This window comes from Chrysoperla carnea, chromosome 3, assembly GCF_905475395.1.
Source record: "Chrysoperla carnea chromosome 3, inChrCarn1.1, whole genome shotgun sequence".
NCBI classification, from domain to species: Eukaryota; Metazoa; Arthropoda; class Insecta; order Neuroptera; family Chrysopidae; genus Chrysoperla; species Chrysoperla carnea.
In genome coordinates, this window is record NC_058339.1 from 65,578,653 (window position 1) to 65,601,544 (window position 22,892).

Here is a 22,892-nt window from a genome sequence, read left to right on the forward strand (position 1 = left end):
TTTTTCTATCAATTACTGTATAACCTATTCGGTTTCCAAAAAAATGTTTCAAACAAAAAATGTTTGCGCTTTAATAATGAAGAACTTTGTAATTTAAAGTGTTCGTCTAATGTTAATAATTCCAGTTAATAATTAGAGGGACTTTTTAATTCAAAACTAACTCGTATAAGATATGTGCCTTTAAAATTAACATTTTTCGATTGAACTTATTTTTTAGTTTCACGCAAACGTCAAGTTAAAAAACACGCTGTATAATTAATTATGTAATGAAATTTGCTAGGTAACTTTCTATAAACACTACTGTGCTTCTTCACAACATCCTTAATACATATATATTACAAATCGAGGATATATTTCATGTTTCACTTGTTAAGAGATTAAGAGAAAAATTAACAATAATATTTTGAGCAAATAATAGAAAACCCTCGAACGAAACATCACATACCGAAGGGTGATTTTGACCATCATCAACGTGACATTTTTAACTTTATCAATTGAATGAAATGGGTATTTGGAAATTTATACGAAAAATAGGTAAGTTGTGATATTTTAATTTTATTTAATACGAAAAACGAATCATTAGGTTTTCTTTTTGTATATTTCTATATTACTTTATTCTTCAACCTTTTTGAAGTGAATATTATCCATCAATACAGGGTGCTTTTTTAAGTTGACATATGCTTGAGCCCCGATAAATAAATTTAATCGAGAAAAATATTTCAAACGAAAAATGTTAGTTGAAAGGTACACTCATATACCTGCATCGAATTCGATCTAATTTTTCAGATTCAATTAAAACCTCCTCTAATTCATAACTGACAAACATTGAAACGCTTTAAATTACAAAGTTGTTCCTTATAATACGCAAACATTTTTTTTGTATAGCGAATAATTTAGAAAGTAATTAATAGCAAAAATGTAGCTTTTTGTGTTCATTCAATTTTTAACCGACTTCAAACAAAAAAGGAGGAGGGGTTTATCAATTCGAATGTATTTTTTTTAATGTTTCTTACCTCAGAATTTTTGGATGGGTGAATCGATTTTGATGATCTATTTGAAAGCTGGTGCTTCCCGTGTGGTCCCATTTCAATTGGATCCAGTTCTGACAACGGCATCCATGAGAAAACCATAAAAGTCTTATATTAGCATTAAGTATGCACGACAAGAGGACGAATAACTCAATATCACACCAACTGATTTCCATGAATCTTTTTTAGTGAAAAATTAGTTAGTGTATTTCAGACTCACTAAAATAAAAAAATTAAAAAAATAAAAACTTTTAACAAAAAGAAAACCAGCTTCAAAAGAAAAACTTTTCTGAAACAAATTAATTATGTGCACTAAATTAATATGTACTAAAAAGTAAAAACATAACGATAATATAATGTAGTTAAAATAATTGTTATTTTTGGAGTCGGTGTCAGCCAAGCTAATATAGCAAACTGTTCCGTCAGAGTTGTTTCCTTGACTGACACCGATTTCAAAAATAACAATAATTTGAACTACATTATATTATCGTAATGATTGTTACTTTTTAGTGCATATTAATTTGTTTTGGAAAGTTTTACTTTTGAAGTCGGTTTTCTTTTTGTTAAAAGTTTTTTTTTATAACAAAAATGGTCTTCATAGAGAAACATACCACTTTTATTGGATTTATTGGAAAATTAATAGTATCGAAATAATTAATGCTTGAGCCTGAATGCAAGGTTGAGCCTGATGAAGATTTTAATAAGGTTTAGAGGAATTATTTGCAAAGTTATTAATATTGATATTAAAATTTAAAGTAAAATATTATTTAAAGATATTTTCTACAAAATAAATGAATTAAATGATACAAATTCTAATTAAATATAGTACTTTATAACATATATGTTCATGAAAATAAAATAGATCTAAATAAATAGAAAAAACATCTGCTCTTAAATCAATAGATCGACATTGTTTTCATTTACAACTTTACATGAAAAGGCCACAAGTAAATGAATATAATTTTTTTATTTATTTATAATAAATATTTAATTAGCACTTATCATCATCTGTTTAATGTATATAATTTTACATATAATTATTTATCATTATCATTATCAATAAATAATTATTAATTATATATTTAGCAATTATTTTAAAATAATACAGTGAAAATTGTTTTTAATTAATTAACTTGAAAATATTGATTTAGAATTAAAACTAAATTATATTAATAATAATACTAATTTATATTTTTTATCAAAACTGGTGGAAACTTTCATAAGAGGAGCATCTCTTTGTCCCACCTGGAAACTTTTTATTTTTCGACAAGCTGAATTTTAACATAGTATGTGCAGTTTAGAGGCTAAACACACGCTTTGTAGTCATATAGTTATCAGATCAACACCCGATAACTAAAAATAATTTTATTTTTATTTTTAGCTATTCTAATGATTCTCTTGTCTTGCTCTTTTATACAAATTCACCTTTTCCCCCTCCTTTTTTGTCTCCCTTAATGCACTTGGTGTCCCCTTGTCGTGCTTTTTTTTTATACAAATTCGTCTTTTTCCTTTTTTTATTAGTCTTCGTAAATGCTCTTGGGGCCTCTCATGGAGACCTATTTCGGGACCCAGTGGCCCACTGCTCATTTCCCACCCCTTAAATTTGACACTGCAATTAAGGCCATAGGCTTTAAATTGCTTTATGCTTTCATATTATTCAGTTGGCGTCAGCAAAATAGTGCAGCTTTAATTCAGGAAATTTATGTATGAGATTTTACTGTACCGTATAAAATGTTCGTGTGGTCTGTTAAGGTGGGTGGTAAATGTGTAATGACCGTTCATTCAAGGTGAGACAGAGAAGAGTGCGATTTTGAAAACGCTGTAAAAATTCATTCTTTCAAATTATCTTTTTACTACCTTGAACTACTTAAAAAAATATTTAAGTAAATTAAGTTATGAAGAAAATTTGTGCAAGTATTAAATGTATCGTGTTTTTAAGTCAATATTGTTAATTTATACAGGTATTTAATTGAGAAAACTTTGAGTAAGTCGTATACTTTATCAAAAATACATATAAAGTATTAAAAAAACTAAAAATAAATTTTTGAATTTTTTAAGTATTATAAATATTTTTTTTAAATATTTTATTTTTTAATATTTTTTTTGATATTTGATTCATCCAAATATCTTGAGAACTATTGAATAACTAAAACTGCTATAAGTTAATAGTTTATGGGACATTTGAAAAAAAAACCTATTTTCGCGACCTTTGATCTTGAATATTATTTTTTGTGCACATGATTTTGCATTGGACTTTTCATAAGTCATTTTTTACATCCAAATAAAGATCATCCCGGTGAAAAAGCTTCACTTGCATTAAGCAGATCGACTTTATTGCCTTATTTTTCTGCGCTATAATAAGAAAAAGTAAATTGTTAATTTGTTGTTATAGCTTTTTCAAAATCGCACTTTCCTTTATCTCACCTTGTTTGTATATCCGTATACGATGCATAGCAATAATAATTTTCAATCAAAATAGTGAATTATATTGTATTGATTTGTCGGTATAAGGTTTTTTGAAAATTTATTTGATATTTGATTTGTTTATGTATAACAACAGTATTGTTAATGGCAGGCAGCATGGATGCAATAGCGTGATAATGATGGACGTTAGTGATCCATAATAAAATATTCAAAAAAAATTTTATTATACAAATCATTATTATATATTTATATTATTTATATTTAGTATTGTGGGTGAATTTATATGCTCTAAAAATTTTTATGTTTGCATGTCTAATAGAGTTTTATTTTTAATCGAATTTGTTCTTTTAAAGTCAATAATAAAATTTGTAAACACCCAATTCTACATTTTAGTAAAATAAAATAATGTCGTAATGTGTCTGGTTTTTGTGGTAGTTTGTCACATATTAAATAAAAACTTTTATGGTTTTTAGTTAGAGAACAAATATTTGTTTTTGGTATTTTTCATCATAACTCAATAAACCCAGCGTTGCCCACTGGTATGCTCCGCTAGTCAGTTACTGGATACAATCTTGAGACGGTTATCTACACAAGCACTGCGATTATACTCTTTACTCTATCGTTTTGAAATTTGGATATGTTATAGGTACTCATATGCCCTGGTTACTTATTTTTCGAAATCCTGTAAATTTTCCCAATTTTCATTATTTACGTACAGATATAGTGGAATAAGAAAAAGTACCTAAGTGTGAACAATGAAAATTGTGAAAATTAACAGGATTTTCGAAAAATAAAAGTAACTAGGGCAGATTGAATATGAGTACCTATAACATATACAAATTTCAAATCGATATAATAAAGGGTATAATCGAAGTGCTTGAAATTCAATTGTAAGAGTCTTAAAAAAATTATAAAATTTCACACCAATCAAATAATGATTTCACGCCATTGTAAAATTTGTATAGAACCGTCCTAAATACATTTTTAGACTTCTCTGAAAAATCAATGATTTCAAAACAAATCTTCACTCTCTTCCTCATGCAAAAAAACTGCAAAACATTCTTATTATGAAAGTCTAGGATCTATTTACGGCCATAGCCACCGGACAGGGAAAGGAAGACCCTGTGTTTGAGAGTCCATAGTTGATAGACTCTGATTTTTAATGAATGAAACTTAAAACGTTTAGCTGAATATTTATTCAATAAAGCGTTTTTAAGAAAAGTCGAGTGGAAAATTTGCTGTTTATACTTTAAAAAATAATTTATGCTCATAACTAATAAAGATACCTACTTTTTAATTAGAGTTATATTTCATGAAATTAGGTACTATTAACCTCGAGCTACAATAGTATAAAAAAAAACATAATTTGGGAATTATGCTTGCTTTTACATTCGCTTTCTGCGGAATCTAGCTGACTTTAGGTTCCAGGAAAAGTGAGTTTTTTCTCTACCTTTTACTGTTACCAAAATTGAAACATATTTTTGATTGAGTACAGAACCTGAATTGAATTCAAAATGTACTTCGAATTTGGAGATCCAATTCAAGGTCATCCTTATGTTATCTCTTCCTAGAACAGTGGCTTTAGTTCGGGCAATTTTTGCGAAAAGCCTTTCGTTGAAGAATCATTCAGCTAGATAATTTAAATTTACTCTACTGGTATCCTGATTTTTATTGAATTTGATGATTTCTTTTTCTTTATATACTATAATGAATTTTGCCCCACACTAGTTGGAGGACATTCTGTATACGGAATAATATATTCAAATTTATATTACAAAAAAAAAAAAAAACAATAAGAATAATCATATCATAACCATAATAATATACAAAAATGAGGCTTAAAGGCGGATTTTTGATTAAATTGTTTTTATTTTGATGAAAAATATGCCATAACTTTCAATTTCCCCTTTTTTGTTTAAGAGAAATTATGAATATTTAAGACATCTTTAATGACTTTTCTTTCTATAAATTTGAATGTTCTTATAAATGTTTGATTTGACTACAAAAGCGCATTTCTCAAAATATCCATATAGTCATATACTTCAACAGGGAGGTACTAAAACGAATTGTCATGGAAATTAAGGATCAAAATTATTGGAAAATTCACTAATTACGTCAAGTATTGGAAACATAGCATTGGTTTACGGAATGATTGAACCATTCAAACCTATTTTCTATTTGACAGTTTATTCATATATTTGCACAGTATCGTTGTAAATTACTATGGTTTCTTAATATGCATCTATATTTATCCAACTTCTAGTGAAGCCACGTTTTAAGCCTGTTATCACAATTCTATTTTAAAGTAGTACAAGCGCCAAGGCAATTTTAGACTTAATAATTTATTAAAGTTTTAACTTTAATTTAAATAGTTTTTGTTTTTATTTCCGCCGACTTGTTTTGGAGAAATTTCATTATAACATATCATCCATCTATCGTTTTCCCATAAGACCATTGGTAAATATGCCTACTTTGGAAGTCATTTATTTATTTAAATAATCGGGCGATAACATTTATATAAAAAATCAAACTTTTTATCCAAAATTGCACTGGCGCTCGTACATCGTTAAACCACCGGCTGTTGCCACAATTTTAACTTTTGAAACATTTAATGAACTTATTATCAAAATCGGATAAAAATTGTATTTTTATTATTAAATTTTATAAATTCGTCATTCGTTATAAATTCGTATTTCTACATTCAAGAAAATAGTTTCAGTTTACCTAGAAAATAGTTTTATATACAAAGAACCCAATATTTTTCAACTTAGTGGCGGAACATATTTTTTTCCTGTGTCGCAATCATACTTACCCATTCTAATTGAAAAATTTTCAATTATTTGTTATCATATTATTAAAATTAATGGAGATGAAACTCACCTTAAATACAATCTTAAAATCCAGATCAACAAATATTTGTTAAAAATTATCCATCCGAACTGAATATACATGATTATATTTATTTGATGTGCAACTGTGCGCCCTTGCCATAGAAGTATACAAAAATAAGTTGATTTTTTGATTGCATTTGGTATTATAACATTGCATTTGGATTGTAACATAACATGTATTAGGAGTCAGTCAGAAGTGCTTCATTTTAATATTTTATTCCGAACCATAAAGTAAATGAGTTTTATACTGGTTTTATACTGATGTTATTTAATATATATCTATTCTATCTAATATAAACAAATGTATTTATATCTATGTACTATTACTAAGTCGTTTTTATTTGTGTACATAGTACGCCAGTCAAATTTTGCATTAAAATCGCAAAACGCGATGTAAAGCTGCTTTTTTGGCATGTTATTTGAACCCTTTAGGAAAGTGTGAAACTGCATTTTGCAAGCAAAATAAAGCATCATTGTGCTCCAAATCTTCTAATTTTTTCAATTATATCCATCTATCTTTTATATTATTGGAGAAAAAGTTTTGCCTAAATTTTGTCCCCTCACGAGAAAACAATGATGCTTCGAAAAATTTTTATGAACAAAAGTTGTTAATTTTTTATAAGGAAAATTTTAACGTTTAAACTTTTGTTATCGCTATTGGTTTAAAATAACCAAAACTAAAAATTTCTGAAAACCATGTTTATTTCAAAATGGTAGTAGCTACTTATGTTAAAAGATCATTGTTTGAAAATAGTTTTTGCAGTTTTTCACGGATTACGTAGGTAGCACAACTTTTGCTTGCAAAACGTAGTTTCACACTCTTCTAAGGGGTCCAAATAACATCTTCACCAAAAGTAGCTTCACATCGGGATATGCGATTTTAGTTTTTTTTTTGTAAGATTTTACTGGCGTATCGTTATAATAGTCCATTGGAATGTTATTGTCTATTACTGGTTCCACAACGCTGTAAAACCCTAAAAAATACATTAATAAAATTTAAAAAAAGTTCGGAATGAGAATTATTGAATGAAAACTCCTCTATCAAACTGGCATGTGATTTTTTTGAAAAAAAGTTAAAAGAATTTTTTTTTAAAGGAAAAGTTAAAGAAAATTTCTCCTCTAATTTTTATCTATTTTCTTTAATAATTTTGTGACTTTTGGATTTACAACTAAAAGTTACAGTTACTTTACACCAACTTGCTCTTGACAACCAAAAAATAAAATTGCGCTCACTGACTTTTGCAACCCCAAATTTAACTTTTAACAGGACTATAGTCATTATTATAGAAGGGATTTTCTACCATACCATATATCCTTCGTTTGAAATAAAAGTCTATGTTTATTTATAAAACTAGATACTGTGTGTCATAATTTATTTCTAGACAATTTTCATGTTTGTCGATTATTTAGGGTAATAATGGTTTCTAAAAACAGTAGTCCATTTGATGTATTTTTATGGGTCAAAATTATCCCAATAAATACTTATGAAATATAGAAATCGGGTTCATTCGACGATTGGAATACTAATTTCTAAGCTATGTTGTCACTCTATCGCAAATCAACTGGATTTTCATATGTGTGAAATTGTGGATTACCTATTAGGAATAATTAGGACTCAAACAAATATGAAAATTGAGTTTATATGATAACGAATGAGTATTTTCGAGATCTCTAGATAATAGGTCCGAAACAAAAGCTTTTCGTGGAAGACTTTTGGAGACATATTAAAAATAATTCGTTAAGTGAACCAAATGTTTAAGTTATCCCAAAGAGTATAAGATAGAAGAGAAGGTTCTTATTACTGGCAGTGTTAAAAAAGAGTATTTGACTTTCATCGTCTCTGGTGATTATGTCCAGTTATAAACGCTCTTTACCTCCATAACTTTTATAAAAAAAAACCTATTAGCAGAGCGTAGTTTCGATCTACGGACCTCTGGGTTATGGGCCCAGCACGCTTCCACTGCGCCACTCTGCTCTGTGTATTACTCTTCTATCTTATAGCTGATTGATAGAGAACCAGGAACAATGATGATACCAGGACCAAACTATGGCGATAAATTTCCTTGGAACCCAAATAAAAAAATAAGAAGTTGATGATCGCATATAATAGTCTATAAATTTTATAAATTTATTTTATATGCTTTTTAATTATAGGTATCAGATTCGAATAATCCGGGTATAAAAAAATTTATCTCATAAAAAATACAAAAATCTTCAACAAAAGAATTTATAATATTTTTTTTTTATAATTTGCATACTACACCTTTTCAATTGAAAAGAATTTCATACCAAAAAGGAATATTTTTAATTGTTCCTATTAAATACGAAAATTTATTGGTCCTATAAATGTAGATAAAAACTTTTTATTTCTTTTAAACTTTGTAAGCGAACATAATCAAATGTAGGGATTCGTTATCGTTGATATTATATTATTATACAGCTGGAGCCGCAATAACATTGATCTTTGATTTGTAGATAAAATATTTATTTTCGTTTCTTATACTCGCTATAAAGAATACCGCATTACATTGTATATATTTCATGCTATATGACCTTCGGCTTTCGAAATATAAAAAAAAAATTCAACCTTTAATTGCAAATATCAAAGACTTAAATAGCGCAAAGTCAAGGCCAGAAAGTATTATTTTTGTTCAGATTAAAATTTTGTTTTAATTATTTTAAAATTTATAATAATTTTCTTAATAAATTTGTTTCAACAGTCACAAACGTTAATGAATGTTTTCGCGCGATTTTCTTTCCACAAATATATTAATTTTAATATAACTACTACTTGATCTGTGAATTTAAAAAGTTTAAGAAGTTTAAGAACATCTTCAAATTCCTTTTTTGATTGGAATCATAATTGTTTTCTTTGGGCCCCAAATAAGTTAAACAGTGTGACAAAATATCAATCCACATAATACTAAAGAAAAAAAGATTGAGATGTATCGTGAGCACCCGGTAGGAACTATATTCCTTTCGTATCATGGTACATTATAAATGTAGTGATTACTTTTTTATTTACAAGATATTTTCCTAAAAATTATCTATATAAATTATCTCTGTTTTCTTTAACTTTTGATAACTTTGACAACTCGATTTTTTTAAATGATAAAATTTTTTTAAAATTTTTACAAAAACACAAAATTCATGGCAACCTTTTTCAAAATTCATGACAACCTGAATCAATTGAAAAATTTTTAGTTTCTCAGGTAACCTAAATGTCTGTTTTTAGTATCTGTTGCAGTTTCCTTGGTTTTAACTCCCAACCAGCAAACAAATATTGTGCGATAAGGAACATAGTTCCAAAAATACTCTCTTAAACTACGCTTAATCTACGTTCACTTAGAATACGCTCTTAAAGTATGGTTATCGAGCCACGGGACACGCTGTATATTCGTGATTCAGTGGGAAAAATTATTTACTACTTCTTACTTCATCTTAGGTATTTAAAGTTTGCTTTCAAAAGAATTTTTTCTAAATACAAATAAATGAAAATGATTTTAAATTTTAGAACTGTGAAACGATCCTCTATATCCCTTTTAGTCAGATTATTCCAGTATTGTTTGCCAAATAAATTTTACCTTTGAATAATAATTTCAACTTCAATTTGTTTGATAATAAGGTATATTTTATCCAATCGCATTTATGTATGTGGGTCAAATTTATTTGTGCATATATGCTAAAGGTTATCAATTAGCATTCATATTATTGATATATACAGAGTTTAACCTTCATAATTAATTTATTACATTTTTCAAAAAAAAAAAAAAAAATTTCCTACACAATCTTTCTTTGAAACTCAGTCAATCACTTCCATTTGCATTTCTTATCTAGAACAAAGTCCCTTTCAGGTTTTACAAAATCATTTTTTGTTGTTTTATTAAAATTTAATTACCGTAAAACTTTTTCTGGCTTAATTGTTATAACAGTTACAGAAACATTACCTCAGAAAAAATTTTAAGTCTGTCTCCTCAAAGGCAGGTGGTACTTTTAACTAACTTATTAATTCGAATCAATTAAATTTTAATACTAGGCTCGAAAACGAAGGGAATCTCTTACTCTTCTTTATACATTCTTCATTGCGCTCCCACCATATTTCTACTCCATGGTTTGAATTCTATAAGAAGAAACCATTGACTTGATAATATGGTCAAATAAATGATAATTGACTTATAATAATTTTTGACTGTTTATCCTAAAAATATTTGCATTTATTAAGAATCTGAGCGATTTCATTCAAACTTAGTTTGTCATAAAACATTTAGTGTGCTTTATATCATATATGTGGATGGAAATATATCAAGGCATACGTCTCAAAGTTTGTAACGCTTAGAAATATTGATTCTACGAACAATTTGATTAGGTGTTCATAAAGTGACCTAATTAGCCCATTTAGGGTTGAACGTCTGTCTGTCTGTCTGTCTGTCTGGTGATATTTTTCATCTATGATGTTAGTTTTACGCTACCATTCATCTATGAGCTAAAAACCTGTACCAGGATCCCTCAATCTTGAAACTTATAAGGACTAGGTTAAATTTTACCACAAGTTAAAAAACTATGACCCAAATTTAGTAGAATTTCGTACTCGGTTTTTCAAAATTGTATAGAATTTGGATGGGATAGAGCAAAATTAAAATTTTTTGATTTTGATAACGTCATCAAGTTCAAAAAATCAATTTTTTTGGTAACACTAAACCATACCATATTTCGAATGAAGGGACTTCTGACGCTGAAGACCGAAATCAGGTTGTAAGTTTGTTTGGGTCTAAAAGATCGATGTCAAGGAGGTCTTATGCGGAACGACAAAACCCAGTCCAACGAAGTGGATGAGAAACTGTTAGTTTATTATAATACAAAACCGAAAAACGCATAATACACAAATATTTAAACAGCTCTTGACATCCCCGTTCGAATAACATAATACAGTGCAACCTCGTAAAGTAAATAATCAGTAATTGTTGTATCAAGTAATTCGTTAGACTCGTTAGAAGTTTGTTATATTGAGGTTAGGATGGTCTAAAATTTATTATAAAGAGGTAATTAATGATGTGTCATGTGTTTTCTGAACCATTGCAGCTTGGATCTTTAACAATAGCGACCAGTAGCAGTGTTTACATTACTTTCCATCAAACATCAATGATATTTTTTGAAAAAAAGTCTCGGAACCTGTCGGGTCATGAATCACATAATATTTGATTAACGGTCATATATATTGGTGAGAACGTTATATAAAGGTTTTGGGTTGACAAAATTCGTTAATTAGAGGTATTTACACTTTTTTTTGAGAGTTGAAAATTCGTTATAAAGAGGTTGTTGTCAAAAAATGTGCGCAATGTAAAGGTATATTTCACGTTGACTCTGATGGATAATTCAAGCGAATTACGAAGAATTTGTTAAATCGAGGAAGTCGTTATATTGACGAACGTTATATTAAGGTTGCACTGTATATCATATCTCCTCCGAAAACCTCCCGAAAAACCATACGAATTGTGTGTACGTACGTATGGTTTAGACGAGACGAAACAATATTTATATTCTCTCTCTGTGCCGTACATTCAAAATTGTTTTAATATTTTCGTGTAATATAGCACTGCCATCTCCGTATACGGCATAGAACTAAACACCATACACATACAACTGTTTAATATCCAGCAGTTGTCGTTCAGCTGTTGTGCATGCAAGTCAGTGTGTATAAAATTCTGTGTTTTTATTATGGTGTGTGTTTGACTTGAATGTTGTTTCTCTTGGATACTGTTTTTTTTTGCTCTGGTGGCGTCTATTTACTTCTTCTTCCATAAAGAGACAAAATATTCTAACCTAAATGAAAACTTACAGTGGATCTTAAAAAAAAAATATGACCCAAAACATTTTGTGTGATTGTATTTAGTTGTTTTTTTTGGTTTCGTGGTTTTTTTTTTTGATTACTTTACGTAATTGTTTTTGTGGATTGTGCGTGTGTGTGTGTGTTGTTTCTGGTGGGTGGATTATTATTAAGATTTTCGAGGTTTTGGATTGATATGCGGAAAATAAGTGGTAATGAAATGTTTAATTTCTCTGCTTACTAGTTTACCGGCTTTTTTATTTCAAATGCAAACAGTTGTTTTTAATCGCTGTTATTCAATTGATGTCATGCCAGTCATGTGTTCTTTGAATGTAATTATGGTGTATTTTGTATAGAGTGAATGTTATGCAATTTACGATTTGGTGGAAGCGCAGGGAAACATTTAAAAGTATATATTGCATACTTTTAATATTATGTCCACATTACTCGACACTTCCTCCAAATTCATATTAATATTTTAAAATCACGATACAATATTTGATATATTTTTGATAATATTTCTCAGAACTGTCACCAAATTTTCATTGCTATTTTGAATTTTTCGTACTTCTAACATTTTTATCAGGATTATCAATTGGGTATTTTCGATTTTTATTGTTTATTTCGTATAAAAAGGAAATTATGCAATTTTATTGTCTTTAACAAGATATTTAAAACTGTTTAATTAGTTGTAAAAAAAAATGTGGGTTGTTTTTGAAATCGTTGAGAAAATTATTTGCTTTTCGGCATTCTAGAATAATGCAGAAGTTTGTATAATTTTGTAATTTTTACTATGAGGGAGATAATATTTTCGGAATGCAAGGCAGTTTAATAAATTGATATTTGGAAAAATTTTTATAAATAAGCAAGGATTGTTATGCCCCTTCCCAAATAGAAAGGGTGGGGGGATATTGTCCAAGTGTAGCGTATTTTACTTGCTTAAATGTATTTGACTCTGTATGGAAGGAGTTGAAAACAAACTTAAGAATAGTCCAACCATCTTAGGGTTTCACCCCGGAATCTAACGGAATAAGCTGAAATGTACAAGTCAATGCCAAGGTCAAAGGTTACAACAATTAGTTTTTTGAGAATATCTCGTTTCCTTTGCCTTCAATCGCATTTACAATTGTTATAAAAGTTGTAGGGGATAAAATTTTCTATAATTTTTGTCTGTAACTTTTTTAAAACGTTGAATCGTTAATCGGTCAGATATACGTACCTTAGTTCATGCACAATATTTATAAATTCATTCTGAAGATGCCTTTTGTTAAAAGCTACCTATAGTGGTTGTATATTTAAAAATTTCAGATTCATTTTATACGAAAAAAAATTTTTTTAAGAACAAAAAAAAGTTTTTATTTTTTTCTTGAAATGCAGATTGCAGTTATTTCTTTCATGACGCTCGCTCTGTTATACATAAAACACTTTTTAAAAGTTTTTTTTTCGCCGTATTATAATATTATTTGTAAGCTGCCACATTAAGTGCATGAGTTTTTTGAAACACCTACAGTTTTTTTTATATTATTACACCTTATAATAATAATTTGCGTGCCACCTGGCTAGGCATTCTCATTTATTATTCATTTGTGCAAAAATATTAATAATTACGTAATAATAATAAATATTATGTATGCTGTTTAGTGTGTAATAATTAAAAACGACTACAGTTTTTGAAAGTAGGTTTAAGTTAGGGTTATATCATAGAGTAAGTATGCACATAGAGAACAATACATTAAGGGCATTATAATAATTTATAATTAAATTGGAGTGTTAGTACCAAACTAGAGATCCTTCATTTATTACGTAGGGTTGAATTTGGTGATTTTTGCCCCCCTTCTCTTGTAAGAGTAAATAAGATTTATTGCCTCCCCTCTTCTTACGTAAGATTCGATTTAGTTTTTCAGGATGTTGTTAGATAAAGATCAGTTACACTAGCCAAATTGCTCTATAGTACATCGTATTTTTGGGGGGAAGCTCGACTTTTTGGCTACGGCCAAGATGGTCAAAGACAAGTTTAGACCCGAAAAGTTTATTATTTATTAAATAATAATGGGGTTTAGTCAAGATAAGGTCATGTAGATTTTTTCAATCCTCTTCCCTTGGGGACCCTTACGTAATTAATGAGTTCCCCCTAGCTGATAAACGAGACTGAAGAGGTTCAAAAGAGCATCGTACGGTTAGTTACAGTTTGAAATTAACTTTCAGGATAATTTTCAAGTAAATAATGGATAATAACTGATACAAAATTGAAGAAATTTTACAATTTTAAAATGATATTCATTTTGTTAGTTATGTGTAATATTTACTAATTGTAATGATTTCCTAAAGTGGGGGCTTTTTGTTTTGCTGTTAATTGGGCTACATCTCTCTTCAGTGTATGCAAAATTAATTCTGGCTTGAAAGTATCGACATATCGGCCACAATATCTTACAAGCCAATAAAGTGTAGGCTTGAATAGTTTGATAAACATTTGTTGGTCGAAACTTTTATGATGTGTATTCTTTTCAGGCTGTTATAAGTTTGATCGTTATGTGTGTCTGTCTGTCTGTCTGTGGCATCGTAGTGCCTAAACGGACGGACGTATAGGCAGTCCTTGCATAGATTATGAATTATTGCATTACTAGCGCAATGAAGGAATAGTAATACAATTGTATATTAAAAAAAAACTACTAACGTGGATGGGTTTCGACCAAACGAACTTCCACATGAAGCTTCGGACAGATTTTAGTCTAGCCCTCATTCGCTAAACACGCGTTAAAAAGCATAGTTCCAAAAATAAATAAAAAATTGAACTGTTCTGTTAAGTAATTCAGTTTACAATAAAGAATAAGAGTTTATAGAGCCTAGTGAGATAATTGTCAGATAGGTAGGCACTGACTAAGAAATTTCATATCTATGTTGTATATTTTGTATATGGTATTTATAACTAATATGTTTATAAATATAATCGAAGGTGTTAGGAGTATATTTTAGGTTTTATCAAAGTTAAGATAAAAACCACATACTTTTTTAACGGTTTAAATGTTTTATTAAAAAGCTTATTGTAAAGTCAAATTTATTTACATTTCCGTTAATTTATATTTTGCGGTAGAAATTAAAAGATTTTTATATTTTTAATGTCTACACGAAGTTTAATAATTTTGTATGCATTTTTTGACATAATCGATAATTTATTGAATAAAAAATTTTATTTATTTGGTAGGGGTATTTTCATAATATTTGGGTACAATCTACTTTCCATAGTGTGATTTTGATCGGAATCGATGACTAAGAATTTTATGGCTTTTTTAAATATTTTTGAATGACTGTTTTTTTGAAAAAAATGCAAAATTGAGGAAAAATTTCAAATGTATGGAAAAATTTCATTATACTTATTTAAAAATACTATAGTTCTCATAAATTGAATCCGTGTTTTTATGCATCCTCCTCTCAAAAGATTCGAACAAATTTAACCAAATGCCAGATTTGTATTGTCTGATTTATAATTCCCGCTAGAAGAATCAAATGTAGTAAGTTTGTGAAATTTATGTTAAAACTATAAATTTTAGTTGTTCTACATCCTACCCCCACTTTCCTGGCCCACAGGCTGGCGACGCTCATGCGTATAATCAAATAAGTACAACAGAAAATTTTTTTTATCTATGAAAAAACAAATTTTTTAAAATGTTTTGACTTTCTGAGTGAATTTTTTTTCAAAATTTAATGCTCTATGTTTTTGGTGAAATAATAAATAGGGTTTATATATAATTTGATATATTAAAGAGACCCTTATTAAAAGCTGTTTAAACGCCAGGTGTTAGTATTAAAATATCAAACTCTCTAACTAAAAACTTAAAACCCTTATTTTTGTGTTGTTTGATGAATTGAAAAATATAATAGGCATATCCGTTGTCCGCGGGCTATATGGTGTTATTATTGCTATTGCCAGCATGCTATTACAATAACAATTAGTGATTGCGTTAAAATTAGACTTTTGTCTTTTTACTGCTAATATTTTTTTAGGGGTTAGTGTTAATTGTAATTACTTAAAAGTCACTACAAAAAGTAAATTGGTTTAAAACAAAACGTTTAATACCTAGATTAGCCTTTTAAGGATATGAATTACAGTTCAATTTGGCCTTGAAACGGATGTTTTTGTCTGATTTAATTCTATTTTTAAATTTAGAATGGTTTCGAATTTTTAAAAAGGGCTCTAAAATATAAAAAGGGCTCTAAAAAATTCATATTTTGTGTGAAGTAATCTGAATAGTTAGTATTTTCCGGGATAAATTACTGATTTTATTGTTATGTTCAAATATTAAGTTTTAATTTTGTTGGGGCATATTAGCTGTATCAGATACATTATATTTGCGATTAAATTAAGTATGAGGGATGATTAAAGAAATTATTAGTAAAATAAACTTTCTATAATATATTTCTAATAAGCAAAGTTGTAAAAAAATTTTTCGAGGTTGAAAGTATGGTTTTTCAAGGGTAAGACGACACACTAATCTTTATATTACATAGGTCAAGGCAAACATCTTTCTGGCCGTCGGTAGAAGCCACAAAATTTTCATTCCTGGAGTTAAATGTTTCCGAGAAAACGCACTTTAGGTTAGGGTGTAAATACATACTTTTCTAGAATTAAATTTGTCGACTCTTCACAACTGTTCACTGCCCTGACAAAATGAAATACGGGTATTTCATGGTTTTGGTGGATTATAGGTTGGTAGTATCTGAGCTTGGTTGGGCGTAAGTGATGTACATCTTTTCCTTAACAAAATTATGAAAACGTTGGGAAGTGAAATAAGTTAATCGTAAATTTAATTTTGTAATTAATAAAAGAGTAAGATTTCAAAAATTCGAAATAATACAATAAGACTCATTCGAAACTTAAAAGGTCAAAACATGGTTGATGGAAGATAAAAAAAAAGACTCGATTGAAAAAGACCAAGATAGAGATTATTTTTCTTAGACCGAGACTCAACACTGCAAGATCAACGCTCCACTGTGAAAGACGAAGACATATTTATGCACGAATAAGCTCCAACTAAATCTAAAATGCAAGACCAATATCAAGATATAATTGTCAAGACCAAGATAACTATGGTCTTGGTATTGATTTTGGTCTCGTTCATCACTAATGAAAATGAATAGAATAATTTTCGAGAAACTTCAATAGCGAAAGACAACAATACTTATGACGGAACAAAGAGGATAATATCTACAGGCCCCAACAGAATATATCAATTCAATTAAATCCACCCAGCAACGCCGGGCAATAACACCTTGTCTAAAAATAAAACAGGAACTTTTTTATTTGGTACCCTTCAAAATTAAATGGTTTGTACGTAATAAATGGAACGGAATGCTATAAATAACGAATAAAACAAAGTTGTGTGTAATATAAAATTGTTCCAAGTACTTTTACACATCTATAACATACAGTCGTAGTACAGAGTCAGTGTATGCCATTAAATCATTTCTAGCTCATCCCTACCACATCCCTTGAGTTGCTGATAAAACATAACCAAACATACATAACGTAAATAATAAGTACACACATAACACAATCTCAAAATATTTTTATCTAAACAATAAAATTCACTGTGATAAAATTTCAGTCAACCAATAATGTTTTAACTTATTTTTTATATACTGGGCGAACTTCGCTTTATAAAACAAGCTAATGTCAATTATTAAAAAGCTTCTGTAGTCTGTAAACTGTTTGGATGAAGAGTCAGACCAAAAAAACTTCGTTGAATTTACTAAAGCTGATAATTTGAGGAATGGTTATAGTAGTTGTGTACACACACATACTACGGTCAGTCAAACGAACGATAGATCAGGGGTCAGATATATACTATCGAAACGATGCAGTTTTACGTGGTACTAAAATGAATTTATTAAAGCCGCAAATTGTTTCGAGACAAATTTTTGTGCAAATTTTTTTGATTTTCTTTTTGATAACATTTCGAACCCATCCCCCATAGGCACGAAGTGTGTACCTCAAAAAAGTCCAAATAAGAAGGGGACTGAATTATACTTGCTCTCGTGGTATGTATACAATTTTTCCGCTTGAGTCAGGCGAAAAGCGGAAATTTCGCTTAGCACAGTGAGAAATTTGATATTGACCACCCGGATGGGAGAAAAAAAATTGGCAGTCATAGGGACAGCCGATAAAAGTGAAAACTTAGAACTTTTAGTATAAAAATTTGAAATTTTATAATATTTGAATTAAAATTATCAACATCAATCTGGTTTTCACATTATTGACATGAGCATGTCGGCGCGCGCACAGCATGTCGATAACGCGAACCCATAACATTTTCCCCTATCAAAAGTGCCCAACATCGCTAAAGAAACTTCTTTCAAAAAGTTTGTATCTTCCCTTGTAGAACTGAGAGTGACACTCTGTACTTATATTTTATTATATGGAGTAGACAAACATTTACACACAAACGAACAGTGTGTATCGTAAAATTCTGATTACATATATTATCGAATAGCAAATCGTATTTTTTTTTATTTAACAAAAGTATAAAAAAAATTATCCACCAATGTGTACACCGGGGCACTTGACCTTCTTCTTCCACGTTGTGTTTTTTATTATTGTATTTCGAGGTTTTTTGTATTAGTGTTTTGTTTTTATTTTATTTTTTTTTGTGTTTTTGGTTCGGTTTGAGAGATGCACAATGATCAATGTTTTCTCAAAGAATATATACGGAGTACAAGATTATATAGCTTTTTTTATAACTGGTTTGTTTTGTTTTGTTTTCTTTAAGCCTATTAAAATCTTAGAGGGTCATAAAAAAGTCTTAAAAGAATACATTCGAAAATTTTAAAACTACAGTCAAAATCGTTTATACAGTCAATTGTATTGTTTTTAAGCTACAGACCTACGTTTTTTTAACCAGGACAGGAACTTTATATTGGAACCCCCTCTATCCAGCGTTTTATAATTGTTAAAAACAACTCACAAATATAATAATGGGCGTTATTTTTGTGGGAAAATAAAATCCTTTTAATAAATTAGCACCCTTTATTAATCTTGCTACAGCTTCACACGGCGTGCTTTCGTCCCTGCGAAAGAATCTATTAGTTCATTAAAATTCGTCTCAAAGAAGATTTTTATATCTAAAGTCTAGGAAGTCATGCTTGCACAGATGTTGTCGAATGCAAATTACGGTAAGCTCTTGGCAAAAGTCAACTTCCTTCAAGTCTTGGGAATATTTTTGCGCTAGATCGATTCTATTTATTTTCAGATCTTTGAATTCAACGTGGCATATGTTCATGAATCCCCATATATTTAGAGCTGTGGTTTTGGATCGAGTGAAGATGCGCTACAAAAATGCTCATTGCAAACCATAAAATTCGTTTCACAAGAGTTGTATAAATTAAACGAATTCCTCTATAGGATAATTAAAGATAAAATGGTCTCTATTAAAAAAGAAGAGATCACTATTAAGTGTCGAGTATTTCATGTTTTCATTAGTGCTTTTTTGCAACAGTTTTCACTGTATATATAGCTCGGTTACCCATTGAATCATGTCATCGAAAATGCAATAAAAGAAAAAGGTAAAATTTTATTTTGAAAAAACTTTATTTTATCAATTGCTTAGTGACCTTTGCATTTAATAATGCAAAAGCAAAAAACTATTTGATTAAAAATTAACCTTCAACGTTGCCAGTTAACCCACTATTTAATTTATCGGCACATTAAACCGGGATATCCTGTTATTGAATTTCATTTGATTAAAAAAAAAACTACACTTTCCTACGTCAAAATTGTGAACGTGGCACCTGAAAAATCATTTATCATCTCATCGTTGGTTATTGAACATTTTTGTATTTTTTAAATTGAAAATATTTGAAATAATTTATAAATTTACGGTGGAATAAAGAAGTTATGAAACTGTTATTGAAATGCACTTAAGCAGGTAAAATGCGTCCAAAAAAACATTAATCCTGTTTTGATTTGGTTATTCTTGAATTTGCTAAATTAGTCACATTGTGGTTTATGATTTCAATAAGTTAATTTCAAAGTTTTATATATGCTGACGAGAAAACTTTGTTTTATAGTGATGGAATTTTGAAATTTCCATGCTCTTGATCTTTTTCAAAAATAAGTTCTACTTTTGAAATTTTAGTTAAAATAAAGCCCGTAGTGTGAGGCGCCTAGATATTTCAATTAAAACTCATTAAGTAAGTTGTATAAATGACACAATTTTTGTATATAGGCAGCCTTTTTGTATAGAAAACTTGTTTTCGCAATGGATTACTCTGATCTTAATCTAAAAGTTAATTTTTATTATGGCTTAAAAGTGTTACGTTAAAACAAACAATATTAAATGGTACTGATGAATCTATATGACCAGCGGCTCTAAAAATGTACCTTCAATCATCTCAATTATCTATCATCACTAAAACAATTACGTTGTATCGGTGTGTAATTACTGTGCGTTTAGTATGAAATTCTGAAAGTAGCATCTTTTATACACAGAAAGTTTTTATTGACATATGATGATTAAACAGCCATATATGGAGACGTATTTAAATCATCCAACATTTTTATTATCAGTTCCGGTTTTTAGCCGTCTCTTATATGGTTATTGTTTTTGTTGAAAGACAACAACACCAAAATATGATCATACATATGTCCTACTTAGAGGTAGGTATGATTTATTGATTATAATTTCGATAAATAACAGATACAAAATGTGCCCATAGTATTCAAATTGTTGGTCTATCTACATTTTTGTTTTAATGTTATACGAGTGAAATTAGCCAATTTTAAAGCGCTTGAACTTTAACCGCTATAAAATGGATATAATCATAACCCAGATTTAATAATATATTACGCGTCATAGTGCCTTCAATTGTCCTATAGATTAGGACAGAGGTGGCGAACTTTTATGTATAAAAGTACTATTTTTCTAAAGTAATGGTTAATAAAGCCATAGATGTGCCGGCAAATAATTTTGATTTTTAAAAAAAGCTAAACGTGCAGATTCAGTGACGTCAGTGCTTTCGTTAAGACGTAGCGATATTATAGGAGCGGAGTAAATGTCAATTTTTTGTTGATCTGTTACATTTCCAGCCAGTTTTAAGATTGATGCGCCGGGTTATCTTGTGAAGGGTAAAAGACAAAAAGTGAAGGCACGCATGCTAACCAAGCTTCCATCAAAAACTCTCCCTCTTGAAATGGTTTGCTATGCTGAGCATTTTTGCCATTATATTTAATCATAGACGTCGACTGGTTATTTCTGTTTTTATTGCACTTGGAATTAATTTCTTTGGCTCTGGTTCGCTTTTTTTGATTAACGGATTTGTGATTTGGTTAAAAATGCCAATTTTAGTCAACGATATAACTACAATAATAAATAAAAGAGCGCGGTTTCTTAGCATCCCTCGCGTTCGTTCGTAATATAATACTTCTTAGTGAACTTTGTGTTCGATGGCGTGGCCAAAATATTGTGTCGCGTGAGATTGGTTCGACATCCCTGGAATATTGATAATATTGCCTTTTTTCTATATATAGTCTGTCCCATGTTGTCGAATCGATTATAGTTCCCTCGGCGGTTTGTCGTAATTCAAAGTTGCATTTTTTTCCCTTTTGCATGTATCGACTGGTTTTTCCTGCTAGTGTAAAAATATCATTTTCCAAGTTCTTAATAATACAAAAATGTAATTGGCAGAAATTTACTTCAAGAAATATACTACTGTTTTCCAGATGGAGATATTTTTACACACATTACCGACTTTAAATCTATATTATTACTAAAAGAGAATCGATTAATTCCAGGAATTGTCTAAAAAACTGCCATGCAAAACCAAATAATAAAATGTACATGGTAAGAAATGCATGGCGTTTACTACAATGCTGGTATGGTATAGAGACAGATACTATGTTAGCATAGTAATATTTAGGTGTTGAATATTGCAATCATCAAAAGTATTGTGGGTATCGCCAACCAGTATGGTCCTGATGCTCATACTGCATTAACTCGTCCGTCGTAACTATTGCTAATGCTACTATCCCTTCAATACAGTATACAGTATGTCGTTCATACCGAAACTGGCATAGTGGTATCCACAAAAAATTTTTTACTGTGTCGATATATTGATGAAAAAACAGACATGCCTATAAAATATTTCAAGTCTTTTTGGTGTTTCTAGCCTATATTCAAATCAATTTGGGAACTGCATACCAGCAAGGGTTTACTTGTGCAGGCAAAAAGTTGGCGCCTGCGCTTCGGTACAGTGCGGTGCAATTATACCGAAACGATTTGCCTGTTATCTATACAGATGTCTGATTTAGGTGAACATGAGCCAACAAAATATTTGCAAATTCATTATCTTCCTTCGAATAAGCAACGTACAAGTGTATAAATCTTGTCAGATTAACTGTTAAAAAAAAGAATTGATTTACAAAAAACTTACTTTATTAAATGGGTTGGTTTTTCTTAAGCTACTATAGACATTAGATGTATGTTTATAGTTACATAACTGTCAGAAGCTTTGATAAATTCTTTACATACTTAAGTATAAGTAAGTTAATGTATTTAAGTAAGTAATACATGCGTGTAATGAACAATACTCATCAATGTCAATAAAGAATATATACTTTGAAGGCATCGTTAACCATTTTAAATTAACTTTATTGTGAATGAGATATATAACTATAACAGCGAACGACTAACGATGAACACAACTAGAGCATAAACAAATAATTATTACTTACAA

General features: G+C 29.4%; 1 protein-coding gene, 1 long non-coding RNA gene and 1 other non-coding gene across 4 annotated transcripts in view; 2 read left to right on the forward strand and 1 right to left on the reverse strand.

Moving 5' to 3' along the window:
- The first annotated feature begins 410 nt into the window (after positions 1-410).
- LOC123295208 (caskin-2) overlaps positions 411-22,892 on the forward strand; it is a 482,587-nt gene continuing 460,105 nt past the window's right edge. Inside the window, exon 1 of one of the 2 annotated variants that reach the window (XM_044876459.1) lies at positions 411-534. In XM_044876459.1, the coding sequence (XP_044732394.1) occupies positions 504-534 (31 nt within the window). In that variant the 5' untranslated portion in view covers positions 411-503. Of the gene's footprint in view, positions 535-12,254; positions 12,380-22,892 lie in introns of those variants that run through there. The other variant, XM_044876460.1, reaches the window with a different exon arrangement.
- Trnam-cau lies at positions 8,247-8,318 on the reverse strand. The gene has a single exon. It is a non-coding gene; the product is annotated as a tRNA-Met (tRNA).
- LOC123295209 lies at positions 15,565-21,611 on the forward strand. The gene is made up of 3 exons (XR_006535146.1): positions 15,565-15,575; positions 20,816-20,821; positions 21,552-21,611. It is a non-coding gene; the product is annotated as an uncharacterized LOC123295209 (long non-coding RNA).